The sequence below is a fragment of the Macrobrachium rosenbergii genome, chromosome 4 (assembly GCF_040412425.1).
Source record: "Macrobrachium rosenbergii isolate ZJJX-2024 chromosome 4, ASM4041242v1, whole genome shotgun sequence".
Lineage (NCBI taxonomy): Eukaryota > Metazoa > Arthropoda > Malacostraca > Decapoda > Palaemonidae > Macrobrachium > Macrobrachium rosenbergii.
Window position 1 is genome coordinate 43,844,451 of NC_089744.1, and position 17,481 is coordinate 43,861,931.

A 17,481-nucleotide genomic window follows, 5' to 3' on the forward strand; every position below is an offset into this window, starting at 1 on the left:
CAATGCTGCCACATTTGTCGGAAGAATGAATGGGATAGCTGGGTAGCTGCTGTAGGCAAGGGAAAGAGCCCTCCTACCTTGAGTCTTTTTAAACTGTATCACTGTGTCAGATAAAAGGCACTGTTCTGGCCAAGACCAACTAAGAGAGCATTTTTTGATATTGGTCAATCTGTCTGATGGAGTCCTTGGGGGACTGAGTAACTCCTTTGAAGACTCATAGCGGCCTCCTAAAATAGGTTTTTCTTTATTCCAAACCTGATTTTGAATAGCTGTTGGTAGTGCTGCTATCTCTTTCATGTGAAAATTAATTTTAAAATAATTACAATAATTATCTTACAATACATGTTTACATTACACTATCAAAGTAAGGCACATTAAATCTTGCAAATATATTACAGTGTTTAAAAATCTTGTCACTAAAAATCATGTCACTAAGATTTAAGTGTTACTCACCTTAACATGTTACTACCATTGTTGAATTATAATGGGTCTATGTACTCCTTTCCAATTGCAAATACGTCAATCTCAGGTTTAATCTGGAAAAATATAACAGAATAATCAATAAGAAATTTGGAAAATTCCTTTAGTATCTGGTTAAGAAATTATATATTTACGTAATCTGTAAAACAGAAAACACTGAAACCAAAGTATTGCCTGCTACAGTACACAATGTTGATGTATACAGCTAACAATATGATAAAGTAAGTGGTCATCAGCCAAGTCATTAGTGTAGCGACCAGTGGGATTTTGATCATGGAATACTGTAAACCAGGATATATTCACAGTGTTTTATTTCTGTGGCAGGGGTTTGTATGCAAAAATAAAACTACCAAAAACATTATAAGGAAAGCTGAACAGGAACACTTACTGAAGACCACATTTGAATGACTACCTACAGAAAAATGAAGTTGAGACACCTATAAAGCAGTTTCCGTAAACACAGACCTTTAAAATAAATAAATTACTACAAACAAAAACTTGGGTTTTTTCTTTATTATGGAATATATTATTAGAACTGTATAAGAAATACAACAGATAACAATGCAAGAATTATTCCTGCCAACAGAATCATACTTCACAAATGTATAAAAGGAAATCACAATTACTATTTAAAACAAAATAAAATACCAATAAAACATTGATTTTTCACAGAGATTAAAATTTAAGACATTTCACATATGTGGATGTTGTTATACAATGTGCTGCAGTTAGGTAAAACACACCTGTCAATCATGTCAGTAATTATAATTCGAATGTGACTTACACAGATCAAAACATTATTTATACATCTTGTCTCACAAGCATTTAAGGCACAATAAACAATTAAATAGAACAGTGCCTACACTGGTGATTTACAATGAAATAGAACAGTGCCTACATCAGTGATTTACAATGAAACAGACAAGTGCCTACGTTGGTGATTTACAATGAAATAGAACAGTGCCTACATTGGTAATTTATATTCATGTTGCACAGCTGCAAATTGCAAATTCAAAACAATGCAATCATTAATTCTGCTATGAAATTGCAAGAGAAAGACAAGAAGCAAATATTTTCTGGTTTACAGTACCCAGGACTGTGATACTTCAGTGGCATCTGTAACTTTGAATTAATATTTAGTATTTCAAATAACGTGCCTGCTTGTTCAGGAAAGAAAATACATCAAAAAAAGAAATCCTGTAAGTTGTGAAGAACAGTACTAATGTAGAGCTGTAATGGATAAATAAACATACTGCAGTTGATGACATAGATACCCCCGTTTTCCCAAGAAATTTCAAAATTTATAACCCAGGTCTTTATGTTAAAACTGATATAGGCTATCTGGTAGGCTAATGTTTACTGAGGCATGGTAGACTACCAGTAAGTGTACCTAGCCATACCTTATAATGCTGTATTAAAACTGGTGTTTACTTAAATATCATTATACTGTACAGTATTATTATTAACAGGCAGTCCCCGGTTAACGGCGATCCGGCTTTACGGTGCTTGTCTAGCGACGAAAATCGGCAATTTTTGGCTCCAAAAATCACTAATTTCCGCTTATCAGCGCCGACACATACCTGACAGAGGTGCCAATAACTAAAAATCAGCACTTTTCGGTTATCATCACACCCTCAGAACAGAACCCCCACCGATAACTGGGTGTAGTATATTGAGCTGTACTTTAATACTCATTTGAAAATCATGCCTCACCACTTTAGCGCCACCTAGCAGGACGCCTTGCAATTAAATGGAAGTTCAATAAAAGAAACTCAAGTTGCAACATGGGTTTGCATTAATCCCTGCTTTTACTCCTGCTTTTGTGCTTGCTAGGGGGAGTTGGCCCCCTTAATACACTACAATAAATTTTGTGGCGATGAATTTAATGCATGAATCTGCGCAAGGATGGCATCTGCACTGCCTATGCCAACTTTTAAGGAAGAGTGGGCTAACTACTTGGAATGACTTCAGTGCTATTTCACCATGAAGTCTGTACCAGATGACAAGAAAGCTCATTTTTTGATTTGTGATTTGCAGCCAAAACAGTATTAATTTAAGTACTGAAGGATTTAGTATCGCCAGCTACGCCAGCAAGTAAAACCTTGGATGAAGTTACAGCTTTACTTCGTAAACATTATTGTGGTAGTAAATATCCACAGGTGGAACGTACCAAGTTTCGTCAGGTACTAAGGAAAGATGACGAATCTCTACAGTCATTTGAGTTCGACTGAAACATGCATCCCGTTTTTGTGAAACTGGTACAGCATTGGATCAAATGCTTGTAGATCAGTTGATTGCTGGTGTCCATTCAAAATGCGGTAGAACTAAGTAGTAGCTCCGTGGCTGTGACAGCACTATAACTTAACTTTTTCTACAGGTTTTGGGTTGCTAATTATATATTTACTTTTAATTTTTCTCAGACAGATGTAATTAACCTGTAATTAACACCTAAAGTTCAACCAACAAGGTAGGGGACCTGATGGGAAAGTGAGGTTATGGGTGGGATATACCTCGGGGACAGGTGATCTGCTCCCCCTCAACCAACAAGCTAGGGGACCCGATGGGAATGCTGGGTTATGGGTAGGGTTATCCTCCGGGAGAGTGTTATTTAGCTATGTAACGGCCCACCCGCAAGTTTCTACCCTACAATTTAGGGGACCCCTAGGGAAAGCAGGGTTGTGGGTGGGGTAGACGAGGCATCAGAAACCAGCCAAAATTTACTTTTTACGGCACCCCAGACATGAGAAACCGCTAAATAAACAGAGAACAAACAAGAACATTAAATGAGCCGACACAAAGGCAACCCCTCCCATTACTACTGTCCTCCCGAACATTTATTGGGGAGCCATTGGTTCATCCCTTACTCCCTTACTGAGGAAACTCAGAGTTTGGGGGGCTAACCCCCCCAAACACTTATCTAACCAATCACGTTGCACTGTTATCCCCCCACTGAGGAAAACCCCCTAAACGTTGCCACTCAAAGCTGCTAACACGCCTCCCTCCTTGGGGGGCTGTCCTTTTTCCGGGGTTCACATACACGTCCTGCACATGACAGGGCAAGGGTACGTCTGTTTTGAACGGTTCATATTTCATCAGGCAAGTGCAATAACTTGTTAATCTGTTATCCCTATGCATGAATATAACGCACCCTGCATGCAATCCTCCCAAACTGTATGTTAACACAGCAAAGAAAAAAACACATATTGTATATGCTTTTGAGTTTATTCTTGTAAGTTTCAACATTCTTGGTTGCATTTACCCACAATTGTTGCAACACAGGTACCCCCCTGGACCAGTACTGAACGCGGCGCAGGGAGATTATATCCCCTGAACCTACTGCTAAACACAGCAAAATGCATTTACCCAGCCAGCCCAGTACTAAACTTGGCGAAAGTGTATCTGTACCCCAAAAAAAAAACTTTCCCTACACACATTTTTTGCACAGCAGCAACATTTCTCTGATTCCTTATCATAACCAGCTGGATTCCATTTCCCCAAACCCATTACTAAACATGTCGAAATGCATTTAACCCGCCAACCCAGTACTAAACATGGCGAAATGCATTTACCCTGCCAGCCCAGTACTAAACTCGGCAAAAGTGTATCTGTACCCCAAAAACAAAAAACTTTCCCTACACACATTTTTCACATGGCAGCACCGTTTCTCTGCTTCCTTATCATAACCAGCGGGATTCCATTTCCCCGAACCCATTACTAAACACGGTGTAATGCATTTAACCCGCCAACCCAGTACTAAACACGGCAAAAGTCTATCTGTACCCCAAAAGATACATTTTGCCCAGCCACATTTTCCTCAAGCATTTGTGGTTTCTTTGCTTTACTGTCATAATCAGCGCGAAGCTTTTTCAACAAAAACCATTCCTGTTACCGTCGCATAAGTTTCCCCTTCCCCCCAAGTACCTCACGCAAACCCTTCCCCCAACACCCATTTATGCCAAAACCCCCACATCCCACCCCGCCTTGACCCACCACAGCCCTTACCTGCTACCCATTCCTATGCCTTAAAACTTACAGATTTTGCGTTTCTTGTTCAGTACAATGGCTGAATCCCTTCCGCCCACGTCGCGTTTGTCTGAGCCGATAGCTTAGCACACCCTCCCAGTGTCTTGCGCTAACTGCTATATCAGTTACCACAACTTTTCTGCCTACTACTTAGGCAACTACGAACGGTTAATCAAGCTTTGTCAAGATCATGGCCTGCTGAAAACACAGTGCTTTTGTCCCCGCTGCGGGAGGGAGTGCCGCCTCAACCTGCAAAGGAGGGCATTCAGGTGCGACAAGACCTACGGTACAGCGCAGAAGAAGGGCCGGAAGAGCTGCAGTTTTTACCAGTCGCTGTAGCCTATTTTAAGATTCATTTCCTTGACCCAAACACCAGGTTCCATGCATTTTTATAAGCAGCGGCTGATCTCTACCCTCCTGGTCCCTAAGGTAAGGCCAGTTAGTTCCGTTGGTGTTAACTTTTTTTATCTGCTAATTGTTTTTTCTTGCCAGGTTGCTCCTTCTCGCTCTTGTTTTTACCTTGAAAACTGGTTTTTTCTCCACTTTTACGGCCTCTGGTAAAGTTGGTGAAGTTTGTTTTATGTCAGCCATACTCTTTGTCCCCGTCCCCATTACCAGGCAGTGTTTCCTCCCTTCCCCCCCACCCGTGTTACACTTCTACCTGCACTCGTTCCCAACACGTTTCCCACTTGTGCAACCTGCCTCCCACCCACTCCTTGCACCGCTCCCCAATTACCCCCACTTTTGGGGCACGTGAGGAAATTTCTCCCTCCCTGCCTCGTTAACTCCCCCCCCACCCTTTCAGCCGCTCCCTCCCTTTTGCGTATGGCTCCCTCTCTTTTTCCCCTCCAGCCAGTGCCCCCGTAAAGTAAACATGTCAGCTCCATTTCTTTGTTTTCCCCCACCCAGAACCCCGGTTTCCCAAAGTCCCCCATTACTGTTGAATAGAGTTAGGGGGCAAATGACACTTGGCCGCCAACAAACAAACTTGCCTCCGTTATCATAAGCCATAAAAGTGGAGAAAAAACCAGTTTCCAAGGTAAAAACAGGCGTGTACCTAATACTTAGAATTACCCAAAGTGCACTGCAAATAAACTGCTTGAACAAAGTGATGGCTTAGCCTTATCATTTGCCAAGGCTTTGCAGATAGCTGAGGAGGCTGAAGTGAATGAAAAGAAAGCATCCATATATGCCAATGGTAGTTGTTCAGTCGATGTAAACACCAGTAACTTGTGTACGAATGTCAATGCTGTACGTTTTGCAGGAAATCAGCCAAGGTCAGTTCAACGAACTATTAATGTGTCTAAAGCTGCAAATGCATGTAATAATCCCAAGAATGTACAAAACTTTAATGTAAGTAGGCCTAGTGGTAAAAATTTCAGTGAAATAAAATGTTACCGATGTAATGACAGTAGACACTTGGCTAATAGATGCAGGCATAAGAGTTCCCAGTGTAAAAAATGTCATAGATGGGGGCATATTGCTGTTGCATGCAAAGATGGTAAAGTTTCGAAATCTCAGCTTTCAGCTGAAGTAGGCATAGGTGAAGATGAAAGTACATATAGGCCTAGTCAAAATGAAATGATTTCTGCATGTAGTTTCATGCCTAACCATGATTTTGTTATGCCTAGAGTTAGTGACGAAATTTTTAATAGCAGTATTGTCAGCCAAGGGGATAAGCCTAATGCCTGTGAAGAGTATGAAATTTCTCATTTGTGTAAAGAAGGAATTTTTGATTGAGTATGAATGTAATTAAATACTTTGTTGATGTATTAATTAACGATAAGAAAATAAAATTTGAGCTGGATTGCAGAGCTGCTGTCTCATGTGTAGGTGAAAATGTTTTTAAGAAATTTTGTGTACCAGGTGAAAAACTGTATCCTGTCAATTTTCAGCTAAGGGATTGTAATAAAATCCACTGGATATTTTGGGTTTTTCCATTTTAAATGTTAAAAATGGAACTCAGAATAAAACACTGACCACTGTTGTGATCAAAGGTGGCCGTGCTTCATTGTTGGGTTGAAACTGGTAGCATGAAATAAAATTTGATTGGAAAAACATTTTTATCCGAGCAATAATAATGTCCATAATGTTGATAATGCAGATTTTGGTATTGACAGTCTTTTGAATAAGTATAAAGATGTTTTTGATGGTAAACTTGGGTGTTTGAAAGATTTTGAAGCATCATTAAAAGTGGACAAAGATGCTGTGCCTATTTATAATCAATTTAGATCTGTACCTTACAATGTAAAACCTCTTGTAGAAAAAGAATTGAAAAGACTAGAAGAAATTGGTGCTATAAAACCTGTGTCTTTTTATGAATGGGCAAGCCGTACTGTAAATGTTATTAAATCTGATGGTAAAAATGTGAGAATTTGTGCAGACATCAAAGAAACTTTGAATCCTGTGTGTAATATAGCTCAGTACCCATTACCTGTTCCTGAGGACATTTTTGCAACACTTGCTAGAGGTCATTCTTATAGTAAATTAGACTTAAGTCATGCCTATCATCAGTTGAAGCTGAGTGAGGAGTCTCAAAAGTATATGATAATAAACACTCATAAGGATTTACATGCATTTACTAGATTACAATATGGACTGAATAGTGCAGTTGGGATATTTCAAAGGTCAATGGAAAATGTTTTGAAGGATATTCCCAATGCAGCAGTGTATCTTGATGACATTGTTATAACAGGTCCTACTGATGAAGAGCATATGAAAACTCTGGAATTAGTGTTACATAGACTTTCTGTAAATGGGTTGAAATTCAAAATGGAAAAGTGTTTTTTTTTTAATAAAAGTTTCGATTATTTGGGGCATACTTTAGATTCTGAAGGTGTACATACTTCTGTTAAAAAGGTTCAAGCTATTGATAATTTTTCTGTACCTGTTAATAAGCAAGAACTGGGTACATTTTGTGGCATGATTAAGTTTCATCACAGATTTCTTCCAAATGTATCTAGAGTTATGGCACCTTTGTATGAAATGGAGAAAGAAAAAACTGATTGAAGTTGGACAAGTGAGCATAATACTGCTTTTCTGAATGCTAAAGAATTGCTTAAATCTAACACTTTATTAGCTCATTATGATTCTATTAAGAATCTTTATGTTACTTGTGATGCAAGTTCTTAGGGTATTGGAGCTGTCTTAGAGCAAGAGTGTGAAATGGTGTACTTAAACCTGTATGTTATGCATCTAGAACTTTATCCAAGTCTGAAAGAAGTTATTCCCAGACTGAACGTGAAGGTTTGACAGTAGTCTGGTCTGTAACTAAATTTCACAAATATTTGTATGGTAGGAAATTTGAAATGTGGATTGACCATAAGCCTCTTTTAGGGCTACTTGGAGAAAAGAGGGCCGTACTGTACCCCGTTTAGCAGCTGGTAGAATAATTCGCTGGTCACTAATTCTTGCTGGTTATGATTACAAATTATGTTATAAACCTGGATATAAGATTTCTAATGCCGATTGTTTATCAAGGTTTCCGATTAAAATTGAACAGTGTGAACCACCTAAGGTTGGTGAGGAGGTCTTGTTATTGGAACAATTATGTACTGCTAGTATCAAACTGATGACATACGTTTTTGGACTGATAGAGATCCTGTACTGTCTTATTTAAGAAACTGTATTTTGCAAGGCTGGAATGAAAATACTGAAGTAAGTGATGAGATAAAACCTTTCTTGAACCGTAGAAATGAGTTTACTGTATTACATGGTTGTATTCTACGGGGGAGTAGAGTTGTTGTACCACATCAAGGGAGAAACTATGTTATTGAACAACTTCATGACACACATTCAGGTATTGTAAAGATGAAAAATCTGGCCAGATGTTATGTTTGGTGGCCAAACATTGACAAGGACCTAGAAAAGAGATTAAGTTCTTGTGGAACATGTCAGGAGTACCATACTTGTCCCATAGAAAAACAAACATTACACCCGTGGGAATTTCCTAGTAAACCCTGGTCTAGATTACATATTGATTATGCTGGGCCCATTAATGGTCAGATGTTTTTAATAGTAGTTGATGCATACTCAAAATGGTTGGAGGTAATTCCTACTTATGGATGTTCTTCTAAAGTCACTATTGCTAAGTTAAGACGTTTTCAGTACCCATGGTCTTCCTGACATAATTGTAAGTGATAATGGTAGTTCTTTTACTAGTGAAAGTTTAGCCATTTTGTTAGTATGAATGGTATACAACATATCACTGGTGAACCATCAACAAATGGTTTAGCTGAGAATGCAGTCAAAACTTTTAAGAATATTTTAAAGAAATACAGTGGTACCACAGAGGAAGCATTACACAGATTTTTGTTTAATTATCGCGTCACCCCACATATTACTACTGGTGTATCACCATGTGAATTGTTAATGAAAAGGAGGTTGAAAACCAAATTTGATTTACTTAAGCCTAATGTAGATAGTCATGTTATAAGGAAGCAAGAAGTGCAGGCTAAAAATTATAAGGGAAATAAAACTAATGTTTGTAAGGAAAAGCCTAGCTATGAGAAGGGTAATCATGTTTATGTCAAAAACTATTCTAGATATGGACCACCAAATATTCCTGGAGTAGTAGATGCATGTACTGGACCAATTTCATGTAGAATCCATTGTAATGATGGTTCAGTTGTACACAGACATTATGCCCAAATTTTTAAACAAATTGAACCTGAGTGTAGTAATTATGTTTCTGATGTAATGAATGAAAATTCTAGTAACAATTGTGAAAGCCTCAGTAGCCAAAGCTCTGATATTGTGAACAGTTCTGGAAATGAGGTTACTGAGAATGTTGTTGTGAACAGTAATAGAGAGCTTTTAAGAAGTGAGAATGATTTAAGTACCAATGATTTGGGAGCTGTTGTTAGTAATCCAAGTCCTGTAAAACGTCCTGTGCTAAGGCGTTCATGTTGTGTGTGTAAGCCAGTGGAACGCCTTAATCTTTAACTTGCTATGTCTTAAACTCACAAGGTATATTGATTTTTTACTTATGAATATTTAAAGAATTATGAACTGATTTTTGCATTACTGTATCATCTTGAGGCGTGGAGGAGTGTAGTATATTACAAGGAAATTGGTGGCATTGGGAGATGGACAAGATGGCAGTAGTCAGTAGAAGGAGCCGACCTCCTACAACCCATCTCCAAGATAGCATCAGTTTTTCTCTGACCGCCTTTGTAGGAGGATGCACTTTTGGTTTCTCTCCTAAAAGCTGGTTCTTTTTCCTCTTCCTGCCCACATTTGCCTTTGGATTTTGCTAATTTCTTTTGGTTTCATATGTTCAATGTGATTTTGTGTTTTTGCATGTTCCTACTACGAGTATGCAACCCCATAATGTTAAACTCCAGAGAAAATGTCCTGGTGTTGACAGCAATCCTTGTTCCCTATTCCTAGCCTGTTAAACTCCAGACAAAATGTCCTGGTGTTGACAACAATACTTGTTCCCGATTCCTGCCTTCCTTTGCAAAAGACCCTCATTCTGCTTGTCCTAGATGTAGAACTAACTTCTGCAGCATTGTAACCCTTGCCCTGAATGTACTGATTGGCATCCTGAGCAATGGAAGAGTTTTGATAAGAAAAGGAGATATAAAGGGAAGTCTGTGCTGTCATCTTGGGAGGGGTTTCCCTCCTCGATGGCGGCTTCCAGGTCTTCTCCTCCTCATTCTTCCTCTTACCAAAATCTCACACTGCTTCTTCTTCCCATAAAGATTTTACTCCCTATTATTCTTCTGATGCTTTGGCCTTGGAAGATTTGATCTTGTAATTGATGTAGATGCCCCTGCTCTTGTGGGGGGGGAGGCCTTCCCCTCCGGGAGGGTAGAGGCTGCCCCTCCTTGTTCTGTGTTTTCAGGCAGTGATGTGCTGAAGTTGTCGGACCGCTGGGACTCCTTAGGCCTACCAGGCATACCACCCCTTTCCACCTGCACTCCAGTTTCGTTGTACTGTCTCTGTGATGTCATCTCACTGCATTTCTGCCAGAGCTTCCATCGTGTTAGCCTCCTCCCAGCTGTCTTCAACACTCGCCACAACTGCTCCTGACTCCCTTATCCTATCAGTTTGCGACAGAGTCGAAGGTATCTTCATGAAGAAGTTCGGTCAATTGGAGGCTAAAGTATCCAAGAAGAGATGTCATAGATCTCCTTCCTCTTCTTCTTCATCTTTGTCATCCTCTTCGTCTTTGTCTTTGGTTCCCATCAAACGGAGGAAAAGAGACTTCATAGCCCCTCCATGTAAGAAGATTCGCAGATCTTCCTCGGGTTCTCATCATTCTTCTCCGTTGGTTGTCGCTTGATCATCTAAGCATGTATAGTACGTGCTAGTCCAGTTCATGCTACCACCAAGGCACACATACGTGTTCCTACAACTTCTTCCACTGCGCCTCTTCCAGCTGACAACGTTACAACTGTCAACTCTATAGTTCGAGCTCCCAATCAAAAGGCCTCTCCTCCCCATACTGCTCCAGCTACAAGTGCTCCTAGAGTCCATAGGAAAGACGATAAGGCTCCCATCAAGAGATCTAAACCTCTGGATCCCTCTCCTCAGAGGTCTCCTTCATCTTATGTTCAACTATCATGAGTTGACAGTCTAGAGAGATCGCACGGCTGCCCTTGTTCACCTTCTCCATGTCATCATTCCTAATCCCGTTCCCCTAAGAAGTTTCATGTTCAGGGTTCTCGCTCACGAGGATGGAATCGTGATTCATGCTCTTGTTCACAAGGATGTGATCATGCAGCACATAAGAAAAGTCACTCACACATATGTGATCATGACTCGTGTCCCACTTGTACAGACATGACTATGCTACATGTTACCCAAGTCCTACACTGCATAAGGAGAAAGTATGCCCTACATCCCCTTACGAGGAGCGTTCCCATTCACACGTCCGTAACAGAGATACACGCTCTCATTCACACGTACATGACCAGTCTTCACATCCCAGGAGTTCTTCACGGCATCATAACCCATCATGATCTTCGTCATTCCATAATCTCCCAAGAAAGTCTTAGGCCCTGAGAGAGCATAGACTCTGGTTATTAACCAGGATGTTCTATTGGTACCTGATTTTTTAGATAGACCAAATCGTGACCCTAAAGGTCAGGAAGCAGAGGATGCAGACCATCAAGAGTTTTCCTCCTCATATGCTGAGGTACTCAACTTGATTCGTGGTTGCAATGGACCAACTAAAAAGCCATTAGTTGTGATAGGCCTTAAGAAGGAAACGAAGAGGCTCCTCTAGCATTGCCTTGCTCTGCTTGGAAGGGAAATTCTTAAACAAGTAAATTCCCTAATCTCAGGCAAGAATAACTCCTTACGATCCAACAGGTCCTTCAAATTGCTGCCTCCACCTATGCCGCAACATAAACACTTATGTCACTACAATGGATGAGTTACAGCAAAGAGCATGCTTGGACCAGATAAGGCAAACGGCACTTCCTTTATCTATCAAGAATCAGCAACTTTGGAAGCATCTGCTTCGTCAGCCTTTCAGGCTGTCTCTTGGCTAGGCCTCTGATCATCGGCAGTGGCAAAGATCTCGTCCAATGCTATGGCTACGCAACCTTCCTAAGGTTATTACAATCTGGAGGCAAAACCATCATGTACCTGGCCCATTTAATGACTAATATGTGGGCCAAGTGGCTGCTTAAGAGAAGAGATTCTACCCTTTCAAAATTTTTGAATTTCGTCGGTACAGATTCAGTGTTAGCCTTAAGAAACAGGTATATTTTAACTTCTACGTCTCCCTTTCCATGAGACCAGCTAGACTCTGCAGTAGATAGACGTAGAGCTGACAATAACAACAGGTTGGTGCATCAAGCCGTCACCAAATCTTCTGTTTCTTCTCAAGCTAGCACTTCCAAACCAAGGCCTCAAGCTTCCTCCTACTACTCGCCAAAGAAGACTTATGTTACGGCAACTCAACAGAGGCCTCGTCAACCTTCTCTTACCACTTCTAAGAAGCCTTCTCAGCAGCATCCCTTTCAGCCCCACTCTTCCAGGCCTAGGAGAGGAGTGAGGTATGGCCAGAGGAGGAAGATAATAGGAAGGGCACCCCTCACCACTTGCTGCCATTGGTGGGCGGGGTGCCTGGTGAGTCACTGGGCAACTTTCAGTAGTTCAGGGTGGAAACCTGGGCAGCAGATGTCTTAAGGGTGGGGTATTTCCTACCCTTCAAGTTTCCTCCCCCACTCTCCGGGTGTCCCCTTCGCCAATCAACTTACTCTCTAGGATCGGTGAAACATCTGGTTCTGCAAGGCAAGATGAAGAAAATGATGGAGAAGGAGCTGTGGAGATAGTGAAGGTCAACTCTACAGGATTTTACAGTCATATCTTTCTAGTTCCCAAGGCCACAGGCAACTGGAGACTGGTTACAGACTTCCCAAACAGTTCTCCAAGCCATCAAAGAGAACAACTTCATGCTAATGATAGACCTGAAGGATGCCTATTTCCAAGTTCCGACTCATCAATCCTCCCAGAAGTATCTTCACTTCAGTCTGGGAGAGGTAGTTTATCAATTCAGGTCCTATGCTTTGGTCTCTCAACAGGCCCACAAGTCTTCACCAGAGTCTTCACCTTTGTTCTGACATGGGCAAACACTCATGGAATTCGGATCCTAAGATACCTCGACGACTGGCTAGTTCTAGCAGATTCTCAGGTAAAGTTGATTCAACACATAGAGAAACTTCTCCAATTTTGTCACGGCTTAGGCATCATGATAAATTTGGGAAAGTCAAACCTCTCTCCAAGTCAAAGGCTACTCTACCTAGGGATGGTGATAGACACAACAGTCCTGAGAGTATTTCCTTCAGAGCAATGTCTAGAGAAGTTCAGGAACTACAGTATGCACATCTTTTCCTCCCCAAGAAGTGACCCACTTGTTAGTGGTGAGTCATTCTAGGCCTCCTGTCGTCCTTAGAGAAGCTAGTCCCTCATGTTCAAATTCACATTCAGTCTCTCCAATGGAGACTGAAAGAGTTTTGGTCCCCAGCAAAGGATCCTCCCTTGTTCAAAGTCCTGTTATCAGAAGAAGTGAGAAAAGACTTAGCTTGGTGGCTGGACATCAGGAACCTGACCATAGGAATGCCCCTGCACTCTCCCCTTCCAACGATTCTCTTGTTCTCAGATGCCTCTCATGAGGGATGGGGAGCACACTTGGAGGCTCTACTAACATCAGGAGTGTGGGAACACCAAGACAAACAACTCCATATCAACATTCTGGAGTTGAAGGCAGCCTTTGTAGCACTTCAGGAACTTCAAGACAGGGCGTCAGGGCACTCCATGATTCTACTGTGTGACAACACTACAGTGGTAGCTTATGTCAACAAATTGCAGGGGGGGAGGTTAGTGTCTCGTCATCTTCACAACCTGACAGTATAATGCACTGGTGGGCAGTCTCTCAATTGGTAGCTCTTTCAGCTAGATACATCCCAGGCAAGAAGAACGTAGTAGCAGACAAGCTGAATCGAAGGCGTCAGGTTCTGGGAACAGAGTGGTCCCTATATCAAGAGGTGCCGGAAAGGCTTTTTCTACTATATGGGGCAGGCTGTTAATAGACTTGTTTGCAACAAAACACAACAGAAAACTGGGGGTTTTTTGTTCAGTCATTCCAGATCCCTGGGTAGCAGTGGAGGACGCCCTTCATTCAACATCCCTGGGACAATCTGGATGTTTACACCTTTCCTCCAATTTGCCTATCTGTCAGGTCATCAAGAGAGTGATGATTTCCCAGAACCACAGAATGACCCTTGTAGCTCCCTTGCTGCCACACGTAGAATGGTACCCCAATCTTCTAGCCTTACAGACAAAAGCACCGAGAGAGATTCCTCCTTGGCACAACCGTATCAACCACACATCAAGAGATTTCACCAGTCGATAGATTCCCTACCTCATCACGGCTGGAGACTATTCAGTATCTCTTGAGAGTGAAAGGCTTTTCTCCCAGAGCAGCAACTGAGATGTCAGGTTACCTCAGAAAGTCTTCTACAGCCATGTACCAGGGAAAGTGACCATCTACTGTGATTGGTGTCGTCAACAGGGTCTCTCTCCAATCAGAACTACTATTCAACAAGTAGTAGACTTCTTCATTTTCCTTCATAGGGAAAAACTTCTTTCAATATCAGCAATCAAGGGATACAGGGCTTACTTCTACATCTCAAAGACATGAATTTATCCTCTTCTTGGGAGATTTCTATGCTCCTCAATATTCGAATTTGTTCTGGAATTCGTGGCTAAGACCCAAAATCCCTCAGTTCATGACAACAGATTCCAGGCATTTGAATCCCCTCTTCAAAGGATTTTGTTGGTGGCGACCCCAAATGAGTTACTGTTATGCATAACTACCTAAAAAGAACTCGACACCTAAGACCAGGTTGTCAAAGACTTTTTGTTAGCACAGGTCAGATCAAGAAAGAAGTGTCCAAGAATACAGTACTGTCTCCTTTTGGCTTCGAGAAGTAATTAGGCAAGACTACTCTTCTCCTCCAAATCCAGAAGTCAATTCGGTACATGCACAACAAGTTGTGCAGCTCATCCAGTGCCCCTAGAGGAACAGTTTGTATCTAACTCAAGATGATTGTTTTGAAAGTGAGAATGAATGGTCTGACTGGTCTACTTCCTCTCTCTTTCTAAATTCATTTTTTACTGGCGGACAGTGGAGAGAATTTAACCATCATGCGCTGGAACTGGTCAGATATAGGTGAGTGTTGAGCCCTTCCCATTAGTTTTTAACTGATAGTTCATACACAATATAAACTACCTTGGAAGCAAGTCCCTTCCTTTCTCTTACAAGGGAGAGAGGAAATAACAAGAAGCCAGTGGCTAACATAGTGCTATTGTCTCTGACAGTTTAGTTTTTTATCTCTATTTGAGACACAATGTAATCGGAGTTCCATTTTGCCTCATTACCCAGAAGTCTGGCAGACATGTAACCCTTACTTTACAGCTCAGATGCTTATGACTCCTTCCTTTACCCATCCTTGGCCAGGAAGTGAGACCAGGTGAGGTGAACCTCCAGCCTGTTCTGAGGCTTTTTCTATCCTCCCTCCAAGAGTAATTCCCCTTTTGTTAAGACCAAAGGTTTGTTCTGTCTGTGAATATATGACAAATTTTAAACCAATTTGTACCACCATCTTGTCCATCTCCTGATGCCACCAATTTCCTTGTAACTTTTTTATAGCCGGACTTATTGCCCTGCCTGCAAAATCTATGGGCACTCCACCCAATGGCCAAAATGCCCTAATAATAAGTCCAGTACGCCCACCCTTGCCTTGGCAGTCACCAACCTGACATCCTTAGGTCCACCAGCCCATGGTCCCATATACTGTATGTGGCACCTCCCTGAGGTAGATGCCCCACCAGCCAGGTCAAGACATTTGATGACTCTGGCACACAAGTGTCCCTCATAAGGAAAGACAAAGTTCCCCATGGAGCTACCATTAACAGACAAACTCGTCACGATTGAAGGTATCAATCACATTAAGATGATACTTCCTACTGTCAATATGAGGATCATGAGACCTCATAGATCTAAAATCTGCGACCTTGCAGGCTAGATACATTCCTGGAGCTTATGACATCCTCCTGGGGCAAGATTTCCAGTCCCCATCTAAATTACAGCAATCTTGGGGTCCGGAGCCCTTAACCCATTCTTAGGCATGAATAAGCCTCAAACGCCTGCATCTGTCCTGCTGCCAGTGCCACCTGAGCACACTGTGCAGTGGCCCCCTCTGTCTGAGCAAATTTCAAAGCCCAGTCCTGTGTCAGGTCCTGTGCCAGTGCCAGTGCCAAGGCACCAAATAGATTTCCCTCCAGGTGATCCAAAACGTGAATCACAATCTCCGCCAGAGTCACGTAGGTGCACTGAGCAGTGCCAAGCTCCGTCCTTCCTGAACAGCGAGCGAATTCCTGATACGATACCAGTGCCTGAGCCTGCCTTAGTGCCGGTGCCAGAGCCCGTCCCCGATCCCCATCCAAGAGATCCCAGTCCAGGTCCCCTCTCTTTTCCTGGCTTGGCTCTGCTACCAGTGCCGGTAAGAGAGACAGATTCTTCCGACCAATGTGGAAGCTCACCCAAAAGTGCGACCTTACAACCCGTGCCTGAGCTGGTCAGTGTAACCTGCGAGCCTCTCTCATCCACAACGAAATCATCCTCTCTTCTCCAGTCCTCCGCAGACAAGACTGTGGGTAAGGATTCTGCCATATCTCAATTGGCAGATGAACTCGTGGAGTTACCACGACTCGGGGTAGAGCCTGTAATAAATGCCTGTTTCAGCTGACACGGGTGGCGCTCCAATGTTCCCCTTGGACTCGATTAGAACAATTCCCCTACCAGGACGATCCTTCAACCTAAAGGGTCTGTGGAAGAATCACGGGCATACATAAATCCAGGTAGCTTAAAGAGAGCCCCTGAGCTCTTCTGGTACCAGTGCCAGTCTGGCACAGTGCCATTCCTTTATCCTACGAAGACTTTGGCATCTCTATCCAGAAGAGGGTGTCAGGGTTCTTCACCTATTCATTCTCCTTATGTCTGTACTGTAATTTATTCTTTTCCTTTAACATTTCCCTTCTCTTATTTTGATTATTACTCACATTTATTTTACATCTTACCAAGGCCCACATTTTACTTTAATTCCCTCTGCCAATGCAGAGCGCCATTGACAGATATTCCAATTTTACAAGTCCTATGACTTCCCTTTCATGCCTATCACAGCATGATACATTTAAAATAAGATATGCCATAGCTATTAGCTATTACCATATGAGCGCCAACTTGGCACAGTGCCATTATCGCAGATGTTGGCAAATGATCCTGCCAGAGGAGTCACGCCCTCTGGCTGCCTTGTGGCCTTCTTGGACTAAAGAATGACCCTAGCCATTTTCCATAGGCTAAGGAATATAATTTCGGCATATTTAATTATCATCTTTTATAACCGTCACTGTTCACTTTGAATCTGTCATCTATTTCCTTTGTTTATTTCTGTAATA

General features: G+C 41.9%; 1 protein-coding gene across 10 annotated transcripts in view; it reads right to left on the minus strand.

Annotated features, from left to right (window-relative positions):
* The window catches only part of LOC136833650 (delta(24)-sterol reductase-like), a 234,321-nt gene that overhangs the window by 64,674 nt on the left and 152,166 nt on the right, over positions 1-17,481 (minus strand). For all 10 annotated transcript variants that reach the window (XR_010851557.1, XR_010851558.1, XR_010851552.1 and 7 more), the window contains one exon: positions 454-536. Coding sequence is in view for 7 of the 10 variants with exons in the window: in XM_067095835.1 (XP_066951936.1) it covers positions 480-536 (57 nt within the window). In the remaining 3 variants the exon portion in view is untranslated. The remainder of the gene's footprint in view (positions 1-453; positions 537-17,481) is intronic.